A 20,912-nucleotide genomic window follows, 5' to 3' on the forward strand; every position below is an offset into this window, starting at 1 on the left:
ACTACAGTATAGGTTAACCAAAAAGCCCCAGTTAATAAGGGAAAGTTCCTTTACAGAGAAGAATGCCAGTTTATAAATGTAAAAAAAAAAAAAAAAAAAAAAAAAGGCGCAATAGGAAAAATTACCATTCTGCAACCCCTGACAAAACTAATTGAGACAAGCAAGGATTGTTAATGGATGCTAAAAATCATTAGACAAAAGACTGGGGAACTGGATACTCACAGTGCCAAAGTATCGTCCCACAGATTACTTGCTTGCTGCAAAGGGAAATAAAGCTTACTTTTCCATGGAGAGGCCTGGCTGTCATAATCTTAAGCAGTCAAAATTAATATCACCATTAAAGATACAACCAGATAGCAAATACTACTTCCTGATGTGATGCAATATGAAGTACACAGCATCACCTACAAAATATTCTGTCCAAACAACACTTAGGGTCTTGTTTTAATTTGTAGGAACAGAGGAATATAAATCAGGTTAAACATCACCAGGAAGAAATAACCAGTTAAATCCAGAATGTGGAGTAGCTGCGTGCTGCTAGTGCTGCTTAAGGCTCCAGCTCACAGGGCCAGGCACAACATCTCTGCGCATGGCCCCACTGAGCCAAGGTGTCATGTGCAGAGCTTCTGCACACAGCCCGCCAAGCTCAAGTATCAGGTGCAGCCTGATACATTTCATGCTAGGAACTCTTGTCTGAATTGCCAGGAAGAAGGCCACTGCACACAGTACTCTATGAGCAAGTGAAACTAGACTAAGCACAAAGGAAAAAACATGAAATGTAGATCCTCTAGCAACAGGAGTAATGGAAGATTTCCCTAAATCTGCCCTCAAGCTTTTCCTTGATTGATCTGTGAGTATGGAACACTTCAAAACTAAACAGTGTGAAGAGAGAAACCTTCAAGATAGCGGAGGAGTAAGACGTGGAGATAACCTTCCTCCCCACAAATACATCAAAATTACATCTATGTGTGGAACAACTCCTACAGAACACCTACTGAACGCTGGCAGAGGACCTCAGACTTCCAAAAGCCGTGTGGCTGACAGGGTCTTGGTGGTCCGGCTGGCTGTCAGGCCTGAGCCTCTGAGGTGGGAGAGCCGAGTTCAGGACATTGGTTGACCAGAGACCTCCCACCCACATAATATCAATCGGCAAGAGCTCTCCCAGAGATCTCCATCTCAATGCTAAGACCCAGCTCCACTCAACGACCAGCAAGCTCCAGTGCTGGACACCCCATGCCAAACAACTAGGAAGACAGGAACACAACCCCACCCATTAGCAGAGGCTGCCTAAAATCATAATAAGGTCACAGACACCCCAAAACACACCACCAAACGTGGACCTGCCCACCAGAAAGACAAGATCCAGCCTCCTCCACCAGAACACAGGCACCAGTCCCCTCCACCAGGAAGCCTACACAACCCACTGAACCAACCATCCCCGCTGGGGGCAGACACCAAAAACAACGGGAACTACAAACCTGTAGGCTGCAAAAAGGAGACCCCAAACACAGTTAAGTTAAGCAAAATGAGAAGACAGAGAAATACACAGCAGATGAAGGAGCAAGGTAAAAACCCACCAGACTAAACAAATGAAGAGGAAATAGGCAGTCTACCTGAAAAAGAATTCAAAGTAATGATAGTAAAGATGATCTAAAATCTTGGAAATAGAATGGAGAAAATACAAGAAACATTTAATAAGGACCTAGAAGAACTAAAGCGCAAATAAACAATGATGAACAACACAATAAATGAAATTTAAAAATTCTCTAGAAGGAATCAACAGCACAATAACTGAGGCAGATAAGTGACCTGGAAGATAAAATAGTGGAAATAACTACCACAGAGCAGAATAAAGAAAAAAGAATGAAGAGAATTGAGGAAAGTCACAGAGATCTCTGGGACAACATTAAACGCACCAACATTCAAATTATAGGGGTCCTAGAAGAAGAAGGGAAAAAGAAAGGGACTGAGAAAATATTTGAAGAGATTATAGCTGAAAACTTCCCAATATGGGAAAGGAAATAGTTGATCAAGTCCTGGAAGTGCAGAAAACCCATACAGGATAAATCCAAGGAGAAACCCACCGAGACACATATTAATCAAAATATCAAAAATTAAATACAAAGAAAAAATATTGAAGCAGCAAGGGAAAAGCAACAAATAACATACAAGGGAATCCTCATAAGGTTAACAGCTGATCTTTCAGCAGAAAGTCTGCAAGCCAGAAGGGAGTGGCAGGATATATTTAAAGTGATGAAAGGGAAAAACCTACAACCAAGATTACTCTATCCAGCAAGGATCCCATTCATTCAAAGGAGAAATTAAAACCTTTACAGACAAGCAAAAGCTAACAGAATTCAGCACCACCAAACCTGCTTTACAACAAATGCTAAAGGAACTTCTCTAGGCAGGAAACACAAGAGAAGGAAAAGACCTACTGTAACAAACCCAAAACAATTAAGAAAATGGTAATAGGAACATACATATCGATAATTACCTTAAATGTAAATGGATTAAATGCTCCAACCAAAACACACAGACTGGCTGAATGGATACAGAAACAAGACCCGTATATATGCTGTCTACGAGAGACCCACTTCAGACCTAGGGACACATACAGACTGAAAGTGTGTTGATAGAAAAACATATTCCATGCAAATGGAAATCAAAAGAAAGCTAGAGTAGCAATTCTCATATCAGACAAAATAGACTTTAAAATAAAGACTATTACAAGAGACAAAGAAGGACACTACATAATGATCAAGGGATCAATCCAAGAAGATATAGCAACTGTAAATATTTATGCACCCAACATAGGAGCACCTCAATACTTAAGACAAATGATAACAGCCATAAAAGGGGAAATCCACAGTAAAACAATAATAGTAGGGGACTTCAACACCACACTTTCACCAATGGACAGATCAACCAAAATGAAAATAAATAAGGAAACACAAGATTTAAATGACACATTAAACAAGATGGATTTAATTGATATTTATAGGACATTCCATCCAAAAACAGCAGATTACACTTTCTTCTCAAGTGCGCACAGAACATTCTCCAGGATAGATCATATCTTGGGTCACAAATCAAGCCTTGGTAAATTTAAGAAAACTGAAATCATATCAAGTATCTTCTCCGACCACAATGCTATGAGACTAGATATCAATTACAGGAAAAAAACTGTAAAAAATACAAACACATGAGGCTAAAAAATATGCTACTAAATAACCAAGAGATCAATGAAGAAATCAAAACATACCTAAAAAAAAATGACAATGAAAACATGACAACCCAAAACCTATGGGATGTAGCAAAAGCAGTTCTAAGAGAGAAGTTTATAGCAATACAATCCTACCTCAAGAAACAAGAAAAATCTCATATGAACAACCTAACCTTACATCTAAAGCAACTAGAGAAAGAACAAAAAAACCCCAAAGTTAGCAGAAGGAAAGAAATCATGAAGATCAGATCAGAAATAAATGAAAAAGAAATGAAAGAAACGATAGCAAAGATCAATAAAACTAAAAGCTGGTTCTTTAATAAGATAAAAAAAAATTGATAAACCATTAGCCAGACTCATCAAGAAAAAAAGGGAGAAGACTCAAATCAACAGAATTAGAAATGAAAAAGGAGAAGTAACAACTGACACTGCAGCAATACAAAGGATCATGAGAGATTACTATCAGCAAATACATGCCAATAAAATGGACAATCTGGAAGAAATGGACAAATTCTTAGAAAAGCACAACCTTCCGAGACTGAACCAGGAAGAAATAGAAAATATAAACAGACCAATCATAAGCACTGAAATTGAAACTGTGATTAAAAATCTTCCAACAAACAAAAGCCCAGGACCAGATGGCTTCACAGGTGAATTCTATCAAACATTTAGAGAAGAGCTAACACTTATCCTTCTCAAACTCTTCCAAAATATAGCAGAGGGAGGAACACTCCCAAACTCATTCTACCATCACCCTGACACCAAAACCAGATAAAGATGTCACAAAAAAAGAAAACTATAGGCCAATATCACTGATGAACATAGTTGCAAAAATCCTCAACAAAATACTAGCAAACAGAATCCAACAGCACAGTAAAAGGATCATACACCATGATCAAGCGGGGTTTATCCCAGGAATGCAAGGATTCTTCAATATATGCAAATCAATCAATGTGATACACCATATTAACAAACTGAAGGATAAAAACCATATGATAATCTCAATAGATGCAGAAAAAAACTTTTGACAAAACTCAACACACATTTATGATAAAAACCCTCCAGAAAGTAGGCACAGAGGGAACTTACCTCAACATAATAAAGGCCATATATGACAAACCTACAGTGAACATTGTTCTCAATGGTGAAAAACTGAAACCATTTCCACTAAGATCAGGAACAAGACAAGGTTGCCCACTCTCACCACTATTATTCAACATAGTTTTGGAAGTTTTAGCCACAGCACTCAAAGAAGAAAAAGAAATAAAAGGAACCCAAATTGGAAAAGAAGAAGTAAAACTGTCACTGTTTGCAGATGACATGATACTGTACATAGAGAATCCTAAAGCTGCTACCAGAAAACTACTAGAGCTAATCAATGAATTTAGCAAAGTAGCAGGATACAAAATTAATGCACAGAAATATCTTGCATTCCTATACACTAATGATGAAAAATCTGCAAGGGAAATTAAGGAAACACTCCCATTTATCACTGCAACAAAAAGAATAAAATACCTAGGAATAAACCTACCTAAGGACACAAAAGACCTGTATGCAGAAAACTGTAAGACACTGATGAAAGAAGTTAAAGATGATACAAACAGATGGAGAGATACACCATGTTCTTGGATTGGAAGAATCAACATTGTGAAAATGACTATACTACCCAAAGCAATCTACAGGTTCAACACAATCCCTATGAAACTACCACTGGCATTTTTCACAGAACTAGAACAAAAAAATTTCACAATTTGTATGGAAACAAAAAAGACCCCAAATAGCTAAAGCAATCTTGAGAAAGAAAAACAGAGCTGGAGGAATCAGGCTTCCAGTCTTCAGACTATACTACAAAGCTACAGTAATCAAGGCAGTATGGTACTGGCACAAAAACCGCAATATGGATCAATGGGACAGGATAGAAAGCCCAGAGATAAACCCACGCACATATGGTCACCTTATCTTTGATAAAGGAGGCAAGAATATACAATGGAGAAAAGAGAGCCTCTTCAATAAGTGGTGCTGGGAAAACTGGACGGTTTCAAGTAAAAGAATGAAATTATAATGCTCCTTAACACCATACACAAAAATAAACTCAAAATGGATTAAAGACCTAAATGTAAGGTCAGACACTATAAAACTCTTAGAGGAAAACATAGTCAGAACACTCTATGACATAAATCACAGCAAGATCCTTTTTGACCCATCTCCTAGAGAAATGGAAATAAAACAAAAATAAACAAATGGGACCTAATGAAACTCAAAAGCTTTTGCACAGCAAAGGAAACCATCAACAAGACAAAAAGACAACCCTCAGAATGGGAGAAAATATTTGCAAACGAAGTAACTTACAAAGGATTAATCTCCAAAATATACAAGCAGCTCATGCAGCTCAATATCAAGAAAACAAACAAGTCAATCCAAAATTGGGCAGAAGACCTAAATAGACATTTCTCCAAAGAAGATATACAGATAGCCAATAAACACATGAAAGGATGCTCAACATCACTAATCATTAGAGAAATGCAAATCAAAACTACAATGAGGTATCATCTCACACCGGTCAGAATGGCCATCATCAAAAAATATGCAAACAACAAATGCTGGAGAGGGTGTGGAGAAAAGGGAACCCTCCTACACTGTTGGTGGCAATGTAAATTGATACAGCCACTATGGAGAACAGTATGGAGGTTCCTTAAAAAACTAAAAACAGAACTACCATATGACCCAGCAATACCACTACTGGGCATATACCCTGAGAAAACCATAACTCAAAGAGTCATATACCACAATGTTCATTGCAGCTCTATTTACACTAGCCAGGACATGGAAGTAACCTAAGTGTCCATCGACAGATGAATGGATAAAGAAGATGTGGCACATATATACAATGGCATATTACCCAGCCATAAAAAGAGACGAAATTGAGTTATCTGTAGTGAGGTGGATGGACCTAGAATCTGTCACACAGAGTGAAGTCAGTCAGAAAGAGAAAAACAAATATCGTATGCTAACACATATATATGGAATCTAAGAAAAAACAACTCGTTCTGAAGAACCTAAGGCCAGGACAGGAATAAAGACAAGGACACAGAGAGTGGACTTAAGGACACGAGAAGGGGGAAAGGTAAGCTGGGACGAACTGAGAGAGTGGCATTGACATAAATACACTACCAAATGTAAAATAGCTAGCTAGTGAGAAGCAGCCACAAAGCACAAGGAGATCAGCTCGGTGCTTTGTGACCACCTAGAGGGGTGGGATAAGGAGTGTGGGAGGGAGACGCAAGAGGGAGGGGATATGGGGATATATGTACACATATAGCTGCTTCACTTTGTTATACAGCAGCAACTAATACAACAATATAAAGCAATTATACTCCAATAAAGATGTTAAAAAAAAAATTCAGAATGTGGGACAAGATAGACCCTTCAGACCAGACCCTTCAGTAAGTCTGCCTCATGGAAGAGAGGAAGTAGGAGGGAACGATCCTAGATTAAGAGTAACTGAAGAGGCATGACAAACAAATGCAACATGTGAAACTTGTCCCACCTTGTGCATTATTATCATTAGATACTTTATTCTCAGTATCTCCTCAAATGTAAATGTCCATGAAAACCAAAACAAGAAAAACATTTGTATAAATTTTCCAAACCATGGAAGTTGTACTCTACTCACCTCCACTTAGTAGCTTCATGACTAGCCACAGCTCATCTTTTACCACAAAAGACGTGTAGTAAGATACAATATTAGGATGATGGCACTGACTCATGGCTTGAATTTCTTTCTACAAAGAAGAGAAAAAATGGTAATTCATTATATGCAAGGCTAAAACAACACTAGAAGTTACTGAATCCAGATCTGGGAATTCCAAAGACTATGTCACAACCTTTCTGGGATTTTCATGCCTGACCTCTGCAAGAATGGTTAAACCAAAAAAACCGCTTGGTTTCCCTCAGTCCATTCTGACTCTTACTCCTTTCACTTGTTAAACTAGCGATCTCTGAAACCAAAAACATGCACTATTTATCACACCCTGCCACAGCACCACAGAGGCCTCCACTGGGACACATATTTTTACTTCCAGGTGCCCTTAAAGAACCATCTTGGGAAATCAGGTTTTACAGTCACAGAGGATAATTATCAATACTAATAAACAAAGGGTGGTTTGTTTGTTTGTCTTTCTTCTCCAAAACATTGTTTCACCTCATTTTTGTGAAATGATTAACGGTTCCCACTTTAAAGAGGCCATGAACTAAATCCAAAGTAGACACCTGAGCCCAAAGTCTCAGCTTATACTATCTCATTCGAATTTAATGAATTTAAATTAGATTTGGTGTGATAAAATGCCTTATAAAAGCCCTGTGTGATCAGGGCCCTGCTTACCTCTCCATCATTCCTACTGCCTTCACTGACTCCTACCCCCAACATACCCCAGTCCTATGATCCAGCCAAAGTAACTTCAAGTGAGCCATGCTTCTTCTAACCATAGACATTTAAATTTATCCCTGTTGTTCCCTCTGCCTCAAATACACTTCCTTCATTTTCACCTAGCTGAAAACACCAATTCTTCCTTCTGATCTCAGCCAAAATACCAGTTCCTCCCAACTTCCCAGGTTGAGTTAGTTAGGTGTCCCTTCTCTTGGCTTCCAAGCTCTGTGCATATCTCCTTACATCACAGCACATATGTACTGGATAGTACATTGGATGCTTATTTGTCTGTCCTTCCCTGCTAGACTGACAACTCCAAGAAGGCAAGTACTTAAAAGTGGACTCATACACATGGTGGGAATTATCATACGATGCTGTAATTGCCTATTTATTTTTCTGCATCCCTCACAAAACTGTAGCTCAATGAGAGGTCAGATTCTGTATACTGGCCCTTATTGTGCCTGGCACACAGTATACCCTCAATAAATATTTGCTGAATGAATAAAATCCTATAGCACTTTATATAGCTTTTTACTTACTGATGTATTAATACTTGCCCTATGCCCTTGGTATTTGTTCAGTAAGATCAAATGTGTAAAAGTTGCCCATAATCCCTGATTCATAAGAAGTGTTCAACAAACACTAGTTTTTCCATTCTCATTTTCTCTACTTGAATGTAAATTCTTTTACGGCAAGGACTTTGTTGTGTGCATTTTTGCTACCCACTAAGTTACTAGCACAGTCTTCCATACTAAAAGGTAAGTAAATATGAAGGATAAGGAAGAAGAACTAAAGTAAACACCTGCCTACTGACATAGTTATACAGGATTTGAAGAGATAAGATATGTACATATAAGAGGGAATATAAAGAGAACAGCATGTATGTGCCAAATGAGCAGTAAAGATAGTAAATGTTACAAGAATCCAGAGGAAAGAACAGTTAAGGCAGGCAAGAAGTCTTCACAGAGAAGGTGGGAACTACGTTTAGTTCTGCAGGATGTGGGATGTTATAGCAGTACAACGTGCAAAGCACATAAAATTACAAAAAGAGGATGAAATAAGCAAGACAGATTTTAGGACACAGGAGTAAACCTGTCTAAGGTTAAGCAGTTCATGCTTTCAACAGAAATTTACCAAATGCCTACTCTGTGCCAGGCACAGTCCTAGGTGCTTGACCACAATGGTGAACCCTCATGAAACTTACAGTCTGGTGAAGAAGTCAGACAAATACTAATTAATAACACAGATGAAGAAAGTCTGATAGGAGAAGTACTAAATACTACATGATTTCATCGGAGAGGTGAATTATCAAAAATTAGGAGTGGCAATCAGGGAAAGCTTCCTATAAGAAGTTTTACTACACTGACACTGAAATAGGAAAGATAAATATGTTTTTAGGGGTTTTGATTGTTTAATTACCTGGGACCATATCATAAAGGAGCTTGTAACTGTGTTCAATAATTTAGGCTTCATCCTAACACCAATGGAAAGGCATCAAAGGTTTAACTATATTTATTTTTTCATAAAAATCACTCTGGCTGTAATGTAGAAAATAAAAGAGAGAAGGCAAGACTAAAGGGAAAGACTCTGTTCAAGGTTGTTGCCATGAGCTGGGTGAGATGATAATGGCCTGAAAAACGATAAACAGCTAATTTCTCAGTTTAGATTACTGTACTATGGTTATGTTACTCTTAGGAGATGTTGGGTGAACAGCATATGGGAACTTTCTATGCTGCTTTAGCAGCTCTTCTGTAAGGTTGAGACTATCACAAAATAAAAAGTTAAAAAAAATAAGTGGTAATATGAATGAAAAGAAAGGGAAGAGTCAAGAGATGATAGTAAAGAGGTATAAACAATAGGGCTTGGTGACTAACTGGACAGGAGAGGTGTAAGAGACAGAAATCACACAGGGGAGTGACAATGCAAAGAGCTGGGGTCAAATGGTCCAAGGTCTTAAATGTTAAGCAAAAGGTTTTGAGCTTAATCCTGGAAAAAGGAGTACTACAAAGGGTTTTCTAAAAGGAGACTATGGCGGGGGGCAAATTGGAAATTTGAGATCAACAGATACACACTACTATATATAAAACAGATAAACAATAAAGACCTACTGTATAGCACAGGGACCTATATTCAATATTCTATAATAACCCATAATGGAAAAGAATCTGAAAAAGTATACATATACATATATATATATGTATGTATAACTCAATCACTTTGCTGTACACCTGAAACACTGTAAATCAACTACAACTAAAAAAAATTAATAAAAACCACCACAACAAAAAAAAGGAGGCTAGCAGGAGAGCCATAAATTTTAAAGATAAAAAGGGCCTTAAATATTCCATTTCTTCTCTTCTATTCCTCTTAATTCCCCTTGGAGTTACCCTTTTCCCTTTCCTTTCAAAAAGAAAAAATATACATATTAAGCGCTCTGCAAGAGTGGTATATTCATTCTGACTCAAATTTCCCAGCAGCTTCCTCAACACTCATAAGTGATTTCACCCCTACTCATGAAAATGCTTTCCTGAAAGTCCTTTATTGTCTGCTAATACCAGATCTTTCGTCTGGAATTTTCAGTTCTCCACCTGAAGCCATGTTTTAATGATGGACTGTTCATTCCTTCTTGAAACTCACTCATCTTGATTTCTACTATTTACTCCCTGGTTTTCTGATTACTCCAACGTAGGTGGTTTTCCTCCACTTCACACTATTCAGTCAGTCCCCAAGTAATGTTAATTTATTCATTCACTCATTGAGAGTGAACAGTCCCTGCCCTCATAGAGTGCTCATTCTAGTACTAACAATTTTTCCATCTATAAAATGTGTAGGGAATTTGTGTCTTCCTTTCCATTATCACTGTCACTGCCTGAATTTAGTCTCAATATCTCTTTGTGTTCTTCAACCTATGGGATGCAACTCATATGGGCCATTAAATAAATTTAGTGGATCACATTAAAAAAAAACCAGACAAACAAAAATAGGATAGAAAATCAGAGTGCATGCCACATAATTAAGAATTGTTTTACGTAAGGTAGATAGCTAGTGGGAAGCAGCCACATAGCACAGGGAGATCAGCTTGGTGCTTTGTGACCGCCTGGAGGGGTGGGATACGGAGGGTGGGAGGGAGGAGACGCAAGAGGGAAGAGATATGGGAACATATGTATATGTATAACTGACTCACTTTGTTATAAAGCAGAAACTAACACACCATTGTAAAGCAATTATACCCCAATAAAGATGTTAAAAAAAAAAGAAATGCTCAAAAAAAATTGTTTTACAAAAATGTTTCAGTTATATTAATATATAATATCATATATATTCATAATGTTAATATATAATATGCTATTCTTTGCTGATCTTAAACCCCTGCCCAGCAGGGTCTCCATCTCTGCCTGTTCAAAGTCTTCCCAGCCCAGGTGGCCCAGGACACAAACATCTCCACAAAGGCCTCCACTTTCATAACTGGTAGCTCCCTTCTTCCTCTTATTTCAACTTATACCTTTCCTAGGCATTTGTCACACTCTGCCATGTACAGCAGGCAAGAGCCTTAACTCTTCAACTAGATTGTGAGCCTCTTGGCAGAAGACAAGACACCTTAAGCCTCTTAATGGTCCCCTTAGATGTTTGTTCAATGAATCTAGTCCTAGCATCTACCAGAGGAGAGAAAAATCTCAATATATTACATAGTTGCCTTTCTCAGAGAAAAGTCTGTGAGTAAAATCTCTGGAGAAAATAAATGTAGTAAGATTTGACAGCCGATTTTGTGATCACACTTAGCAAAGGCTGTCAGACAAGAAAACATTTTGACAAGAGAAAGGAGCAATATACTGCGTCCTCACTAGTAACTGTCACACACATTACACACCTGTAACTGGTTTACATCAGTACTCTCTGGAGAACCCAGAGCATCCTTTCTGCATAATAATAAAGACAGTTTTGAAAACAAAATTTAAAATCACAACATCAAAAGCTTAGTATGGGGCTTCCCTGGTGGCGCAGTGGTTGAGAGTCCGCCTGCCGATGCAGGGGGCACGGGTTCGTGCCGCGGTCCGGGGAAGATCCCACATGCCGCGAAGCGGCTGGGCCCGTGAGCCAGGGCTGCTGGGCCTGCGCGTCCGGAGCCTGTGCTCCGCAACGGGAGAGGCCACAACAGTGAGAGGCCCGCATACCGCAAAAAAAAAAAAAGGTTTTTCCAAATACCGTATGCTAACGCATATATATGGAATCTAAAAAACCGGTACTAATGAACCTAGTGGCTGGGCAGGAATAAAGAAACAGACATAGAGAATGGACTTGAGGACACGGGGCGGGGGAAGGGGAAGCTGGGATGAAGCGAGAGAGTAGCACTGACATATATACACTACCCAATGTAAAATAGATAGCTAGTGGGAAGCTGCTGCATAGCACAGGGAGATCAACTCGATGCTTTGTGATGACTTAGAGGGATGGGATAGGGAGGCTGGGAGGGATGCTGAAGAGGGAGGGGATATGGAGATGTATGTATACGTATAGCTGATTCAATTTGTTGTACAGCAGAAACACAACACTGTAAAGCAATTATACTCCAATAAAGATGTGAAAAAAAATTTTTTTAAATATTGTTTTTCTTTAACAATAAGAATTAATTTACAATTTAGACTTCTTTTATGATCACTGCAGTTCAAATGCCCAAATGGTGCTTTAAGGTATTGCTGGCATCTGTAAATCCAAGTTCGTCACATAGCGTTTCAATCAGCACCTCCTTCCAAGTGTGTGTTCTCTCACCAAAGACAGCTCTAGATCACTCCAGCACCCTAACTCTTCAGCTTCTGCTTATGCATTACCAACTCCTGAAGAAATACATTTGTCTCATCTGCTGAAAGTTCAATATATAATTCTATTATCTTTTACTTTATTCCAATTATTCCCTAAATACTCACTACAGACTACACCAGAAATTAAACCCAATCCAGGACTGATAGATCATACCAGTCTTAGTTCCTGTCTTTTCTACTATTAGCTGTACATGATCTTAGAGAAATTACTTAACAATATAACAATATTAGTTCATATTTGTGTGGCAGTTTATGGTTTTCAAGTACTATTCATTCAATCTTCAAGAAAAACCTCATAAGGGACTTCCCTGGTGGCGCAGTGGTTAAGAATCCGCCTGCCAATGCAGGGGACATGGGTTCGATCCCTGGTTCAGAAGACCCCACATGCCGCAGAGCAACTAAGCCCGTGCGCCACAACTACTGAGCCTGCACTCTAGAGCCCGCCTGCCTAGAGCCCGTGCTCTGCAACAAGAGAAGCCACCGCAATGAGAAGCCCGCACACCGCAACAAAGAGTAGCCCCCACTCACCGCAACTAGAGAAAGCCCATGCGCAGCAACGAAGACCCAACGCAGCCATAAATAAATTAATTAATTAATTTATTAGAAAAAAGAAAAACCTCATGAGGTACACAAAGCAGAAGCAGATATTATTTCCAATTTAAACCAAAGAAACTGAGGATTTAAAAAATTAAATGATTTGGAAAAACTATTTCATTTCCCTTGCTGAGTACTTACTATATACTTAAAAACTACTCTAGGTGTCATGGAGCATAAAAGTACAGAACAATCCCTGTGTGGCTAGCTTTTAACGCCACAGAACATCTCATGCAGCTGTGGATCCTTGGGATACCCTTTCTTCTCCCTGACCCTAGCCCTTGGAGAAGCCAATGCTGCTGGGGGGTCATTCTACCCCTCATCCTGCAATAATGGTCAGAATGCAGGTCGGTACCATGTTCCTAGAAGGCTAAAGCCTTTTAAAGGTATTTCATTTGACCCAGAAATCACAATTGCATGATACTATTTTAAGGAAAGTGAGAAGTAAGCAAGCATTGTTTATAACAACAAAGAGGAAACAAAAATCATCCAATACTAGAGAACAGGTTAGATAAAGTATTCAACGGAACACTACATACATATTGAAAGCTACATTAATTCATATTTATAGACATAGAAAGAATTCTATGATAAATTTTTAATTGAAAGGACAAGTATATGGTTACATTATTATGAAAATACAAAGATGTTTAAATGTGCACATATAGCAAGTGTCAATCTCAGAATGAGAGGACTATAATTTTTTTCTACTTACCTGGATTTTATAAATTTTACAATAAGCATTACTTATTAATGAAGAAATCACAAACCTTTTTAAAAAATAAAAAACAAAAAACTTCAAGTTATTTCCCACTTTAACATGAATATACAAGAAATACGAGAAGTGCATACCAGGAGTTCATCCATGCTAGTTTGACATTTCTCAAGGTTTATCCGTTTGATCGCCACTTTCTCCTTTTTAGGGGCACAATATGCTGCTTGGACCACAGCCGTTGCTCCACTCCCTAAAGATAAATATATAAGTGAGTAAATATGTAGAGGGGTAAATAAAAACAAGACATTTTAAATTCCTACACAATTTAAACAAGAGAATAATTCTTAACTTATTCTTACACTCAACAAAAAATGCAGAGAAACACTCTAAAAAGTAGGGTGTCAATAAAAGCAAAAGCCTTGACCATTTCATAGAATTGTCAATAAATACCAGCGCGCGCGCGCACACACACACACACACACACACACACACAAATAAAAGTTGCTTGAGTTCCAGAGTTCTAGAATATGATGGTGTAGGCTCACATTTCCCTGCTCTTCTCCTCTAAATACAACTAAATACCTTAGAAATAATTCAACAATCATAAAGACAATCTGAAAGGTGGAAAGAAGCAGATGGGCTGGCTAGGACCCTCAGGATGTGAGGAAAAGCACTACTGTAAGCTCCCTGGGTTTTTCTTTTATCTCGCACATATCCATGAATGGGCACCAGAACAGCCTGCTTCCTGGAACCAACAGGGATAGACAAACAGACAAATGAGAAAAATCCTTTCTAGCCAAAGGATTGTGAAAGGGGAAGCTCAGTAGCAACCTAGAAGACAGATTTCCCGATCCTTATCCAGGACAATCCACCCAACCCACCACAGCATCAGCAGGGTCTCCACCCCACACCCAGACAGCAGCAGGCCAGATGCACCACAGGGGCAACTAGGTCCCTGCCCCACACCCGGGGAACATCCAGCCAATCTGCCCACAGCAGCAGCAGAGGGGGTGGGGGGCGGAAGGGGGGGAACCAGACCCACACCCACCTGTCAACCAAGGTAACACCTGCAGAGATTAAATAGGAGTCCTGCTGTGCCAGAAGAATAAAGCAGAAGATAATAACACTGCCAGAGCTCTGAAAACTCACTTATCATAAGAATTACATAGCTCACAAAAGGAGGCCAGGACTTACACATTAAATCTAAGTAGAGTAACTGCCTACTAAAATAGAAATTTTAAATAGGATCAGGAGTCTCCTAACATTAATATCCTAAATGTCCACACGATTTAAAAAAGGAAAATCACATCGTCACACCAAGAACCAGGAAAAACACACTTGAATGAGAAAAGACAATCACACTGATAGAAACACCAAAATGAATTACTAGTTGGAATTATCTGACAAGAATTTTAAAGCAGCCATCATAAAAGTGCTTCAACAAACAGTTAAGAATTATCTTAAAACAAAATTAAAAAATAGAAAAGCCTCAATAAGGAAATAGAAGTTACTAAAAAAAAAAGCACCAACTGGAAATTATACAACTAAAACATATAATTTCCAAAATATAAAACCTGCTGGAGAAGCTCAATAGAAAAATAGAGATAACAGGATAAATTCAGTGAACTTGAGGATAAGATCAATAATTTTACTCAATCTAAACAGCAGAGAGAAAACAGACTGAAAAAAAGAACAGAGCTTCAGGGAGAAGTGGAATAATAATAAAAGCTCTAAAATCTGTGTGGTAGGTAGAATAATACCCGCCCCCCAAAGGTGACCACATCCTAATCCTTGAGACCTGTGAATGTTACCATAAATGGCAAAAAGACTTGGCACATGTTATTAAATTAAAGATGGAAAGATGATCCTGGATTATCTGGGTGGGCCCAATTTAATTACAAGGGTCTTTATAAAAGAGACGAAGGAGGGTCAGAGTCAGAGAAGATGAGACAATGAAAGCAGAGGTAAGAGTAATGGAGTCATGAGCCAAGGGAGGAACCTTGAAAACATACTATGTGAAGTAAACCAATCACAAAAGACCACATATTGTATGACTCCATATATATGAAATGTCCATAGAACAGGCAAATCCATAGACACAGAAAACAGATTAGTAGTTACCAGGGGCTGGGAGAAGAGGAAAATGGGAGGTTAATGCTTAATGGATACAATTTCTTTCTGGGGTGAGGAAAATGCTCTGGAATTAGACAATGATGATGGATGCAAAACACTGTGAATATACTAAAAAAAACTAAACTGTACACTTAAAAAATGGTTAGTTTTTAACACAACATTGTATAGCAATTATATCTCCAATAAAGATGTTAAAAATGGTTAGTTTTATGTTAAGTGACATATCTTGATCTTTTTAAAAAAGGGAATACTACATACTACAAACAATTTTAACTCATAGTTCAACAATTTAGAAAAAAAGGAAGAAGCAGGAGCACTTTCCAACTCATTTCATGAAGCCAGTATTACCAACACCAAAACAAAACAAAGACATCACAAGAAAAAACAAAACAAAACAAAATAACTACAGACCAACACCTCTCATGCACTTAGCTGCAAAATCCTTAACAAAATGTTAGCCAATTGAATCCAGCAATAGATACTACACCACAACCAAGTAGTATGTATTCCAGGTACGCAAGGCTGGTACAATTAAAAAAAAAAATCAATGTAATACACTGTATCAACAGGCTAAAGAAGAAAAATCATATGAGCATATCCACTGACACAAAAACACTTTATAAAAATTCAACACCATTCATGATAAAAAAGCTCTCAGCAAACTAGGAATAGAGGGGAACTTCTTCAACCTCATAAAGAACATCTACAAAAAAAAAAACCTTACAGCTAACATCATTCTGGTGAAAGACTGCCTTCCCTCTAAGATTGGGAAAAAGGCTAAGATGTTCATTCTTATCACTTTTATTCAACATAGCACTGGAAGTCCTAGACAACACAATAAAGCAAGAAAAAGAAATAAAAGGCATCCAGATTGGAAAAGAAGAAATAAAACTGTCCCTGTTTGTAGATGTCATGACCATCTATATAAGAAAAGCTTCTAAAACTAATAAAAGAGTTTAGCAAGGTTGCAAGATAAAAGGTCAACACACAAAAACCAACTGCATTTCTATATACTAACAACAATCAAGTGGAAACCAAAATCTTAAAACACAGTATCATTTACAATTGCTCCCCCCAAATGAAACATTTAGGTATAAATCCAATAAAATATGAACAGGATCTATACACTGAAAATTACAAAATACCAAACAAAGAAAACAAAAAAAACCTAAATAACTGGAGACTTACCATGTTCATGGATTCGAAAAATCAACACAGTAAAGATGTCAATACTCCCCAAATTGACTACATATAGGTTTAAGGCAATTCCTATCACACTCCTGGCAAAGTATTCTGTACACATAGACAAGCTTACTCTAAAGTTTACATGAAAAGGGAAGGCCCTAGAATAATCAACACCATAGTAAAGAAGATGAACAGGGCTCCCCTGGTGGTGCAGAGGTTAAGAATCTGCCTGCCAATGCAGGGAACACGGGTTTGAGCCCTGGTCCAGGAAGATCCCACACGGCGCAGAGCAACTAAGCCTGTGTGCCACAACTACTGAGCCTGCGCTCTAGAGCCCTCGAGCCACAACTACTGAAGCCTGTGTACCTAGAGCCCCTGCTCCACAACAAGAGAAGCCACCACAATGAGAAGCCTGTGCACCAGAAAGACCCAATGCAGTCAAAAATAAAATAAATAAAAATAATTTTAAATAAAAAGAACAAAGTTGAAGGATTCATACCATCCAATTTAAAGACTTATATAGTTACAGTAATCAAGACAGTGTGGTATAGGCAGAGGGACAGACATACACACATACACACACACACAAAAACAGAACAGAGAAACCAGAAATAGATTCACACAAATGTGCCACAGTGATTTTTGTGTGTGTGTGTGTGGTACGCGGGCCTCTCACTGTTGTGGCCTCTCCCGTTGCGGAGCACAGGCTCCGGACGCGCAGGCTCAGTGGCCATGGCTCACAGGCCCAGCCGCTCCGCAGCATGTGGGATCTTCCCAGACCGGGGCACGAACCCGTGTCCCCTGCATCGGCAGGCGGACTCTCAACCACTGCGCCACCAGGGAAGCCCCCCACAGTGATTTCTGACAAAGGTATAAAAGCAGTTCAACAGCGATGGAATAACCTACTAGAATGTCTAAAATAAATTGTTTTAAGTGATAACACAAATGCTGGTGAGGATATGGTTAAACTGGATCACTCATACAATGCAGGCAGAAATATAAAATATGGTATAGCCACTCTGGAAAACAGTTCGGCCATTTCTTTTAAAACTAAAAATGAACTTGTACAACTCAGCATTTGTATGACTGGGTATTTATCTGAGAGAAATTAAAATTAAAAATTAAAATTTTTCTGAGAGAAATTAAAAATTCATATACAAGTTTCTGTTCACACAGAAACTTGTACATGAATATTCACAGCAGCTTTATTCATAATAGCTAAAAACTGGAAACTACCCAAATATCCTTTAACAGGTGAATGGTTAAACATATGGTATGTCCACACAGACAAATATTACTCAGCAATAAAAATGAACAAACTATTGATATGCACAATTACTTGGATGAACCTCAAGGGCATTATGCTGAATGAAAAAAGCCAATCTCAGAAAGTTACATATTTTATGACTCCATTTATATAATATATAACACTCTTGAAATAACAAAAATAACAGCAACAGAGAACAGATTAGTGGTTGTCAGGGATTAGGGATGTGAGTAGACAGGTTAGGAGGGCTACAAAGGGGTAGCCAGAGGACTCTGTGGTGGAATACAGTTCTGTGTCTTGAATTTAGTGGTAGTTACACAAAGGTACACATGTAATAAAACTGCACAGAACCATACACACATGCACACAAATGAGTACAGTACACATACAGATAGTAAGCTCTAAGTTCCGTAGATTGCTTAAAAAAAAAGAAAAAAGCCTAGGCTTCAATCCATTACCCTTAATAAAATAATCTTCAAGGTCCATTTGCACTATATCACTCATCAGATCACTAAACCACAGCCACTACTTGATACTGTACTTTTTTTTTAATTTCATTTATTTATTTATGGCTGCATTGGGTCTTCATTGCTGCGCATGGGCTTTCTCTAGTGGCAGCGAGTGGGGGCTACTCTTTGTTGTGGTGCGCGGGCTTCTCATTGCGGTGGCTTCTCTTGTTGCGAAGCATGGGCTCTAGGCATGTGGGCTTTAGTAGTTGTGGCTCACAGGCTCAGTAGTTGTGGCTCGTGGGCTCTAGAGCACAGGCTCAGTAGTTGTGGTGCACAGGCCTAGTTGCTCTGCAGCATGTGGGATCCTCCCCGACCAGGGCTCGAACCCGTGTCCCCGGCACTGGCAGGCGGATTCCTAACCACTGCACCACCAGGGAAGTCCCAATACTGTACTTCTTGAGAACTCAATGCTTTAACTTATTTTCCATACCCTGGATGCAATTTAGTTTTCTCCATCTCCATTCCTCTGTGTAAACCATTCACCTTGCTTGCTTTCTACATATTAATCCATACCTCCCCCTCCTTTTAAAGCCCAAGTCAAAACTCACCTAACCAGGAAGCTCCATGGAAAACACACTTAGATTCAAACAAACTCTGCCACCATTAGCAGGGTAAGTCTTGGTTCCCTGATTACGTGCTTGGAAATGGCAATGCTCAATAAATGTCATTATTGTTCATTTATTTACCTATTATCTTCCTATTAGACATTTAAACTGTTAAAAGACATAGCTGTGTCTCCTCAAGTATTTGATATAGGGTAGGTTTATTACACTTCTAAAGTACTTGAATCTTTACCAAAACACATGAGGATAAATTATCCTCACCAACTCCCCATCTCTAGCCATACCACTTAAACTATAGTTTTTTTCAATGTTTTAATCACGGGTTCTCCTGTACATACAGCCTTGGATAGAGATGAAATGTAAACAATAAAAAAGAAAAAATGTACAATCATTAAATTCTTTCTTCCTTCCTCTCCATTTTCTCATTTTCTTCCCAAATAGAAAGTAATTTCAGGGACTTCCCTCGTGGCGCAGTGGTTAAGAATCCACCTGCCAATGCAGGGGACACGGGTTCGATCCCTGGTTCGGAAGACCCCACATGCCACGGAGCAACTAAGCCCGTGCACCACAACTACTGAGCCTGTGCTCTAGAGCTCGTGAGCCACAACTACTAAGCCCAAGTGCCACAACTACTGAGCCCGAGTGCCACAACTACTGAAGCCCATGAGCCTAGAGCCCATGCTCCACAACAAGAGAAGCCACCGCAGTGAGAAGCCCGCGCACCGCAACGAAGAGTAGCTCCCACTCACCGCAACTAGAGAAAGCCCGCGCCCAGCAACGAAGACCCAACGCAGCCAAAAATAAATAAATAAATACATTATTTTAAAAAAAACTAATTTCACAACAATGTTTACAAAAGAGGGCATGGGGGAAGAAAAATATTGAAAGCATGTTGTATTTTACATGAAGCATTCTACTCAAAATTGCTTTTTCTTAATATAATTACTGTGCGATACATATTTTTTTAAATAAATTTATTTATTTATTTTTGGCTGCACTGGGTCTTCATTGCTGTGCGCGGGCTTTCTCTAGTTGCGGTGAGCGGGGGCTACTCTTTGTCATGGTGCGCGGGCTTCTCATTGCGGCGGCCTCTCCCCGTGCAGAGCACGGGCTCCATGCACACGGGATTCAGGAGCTGTGGCTCGAAGCAGAGCGCAGGCTCAGCAGCCGTGGTACACGGGTCCAGTTGCTCTGCAGCATGTGGGATCCTCCTGGACCAGGGCTCGAACCCGTGTTTAGTGCATTGGCAGGCGGATTCCCAACCACTGGGCCACCAGGGAAGCCCCACAATACATATTTTTTCTTTCTCTTCTTTAAAGCAGGTTCCTTCATGAGGAATTTTTCAAACCACAAGTCAACTTACTGGGTTTCAACCATCATTTTTCTTAGAGAAAACAGAATCAAATTAGAAACCATCAGTATGTATTGCACACAGTAAAAGTAAACATTATCTATCAACTATACTTCAATTAAAAAT

The 20,912-nt window shown here is 39.0% G+C and overlaps 1 protein-coding gene across 1 annotated transcript in view; it reads right to left on the reverse strand.

Annotated features, from left to right (window-relative positions):
* OXSR1 (oxidative stress responsive kinase 1) overlaps positions 1-20,912 on the reverse strand; it is a 100,498-nt gene that overhangs the window by 69,874 nt on the left and 9,712 nt on the right. The window contains exons 2-3 of the mRNA XM_030830170.3: positions 13,916-14,028; positions 6,900-7,008 (exon numbers count right to left, since the gene is read on the reverse strand). Of these exons, the coding sequence (XP_030686030.2) occupies positions 6,900-7,008; positions 13,916-14,028 (222 nt within the window). The remainder of the gene's footprint in view (positions 1-6,899; positions 7,009-13,915; positions 14,029-20,912) is intronic.

This window comes from Globicephala melas, chromosome 11 (assembly GCF_963455315.2).
Source record: "Globicephala melas chromosome 11, mGloMel1.2, whole genome shotgun sequence".
NCBI lineage: Eukaryota > Metazoa > Chordata > Mammalia > Artiodactyla > Delphinidae > Globicephala > Globicephala melas.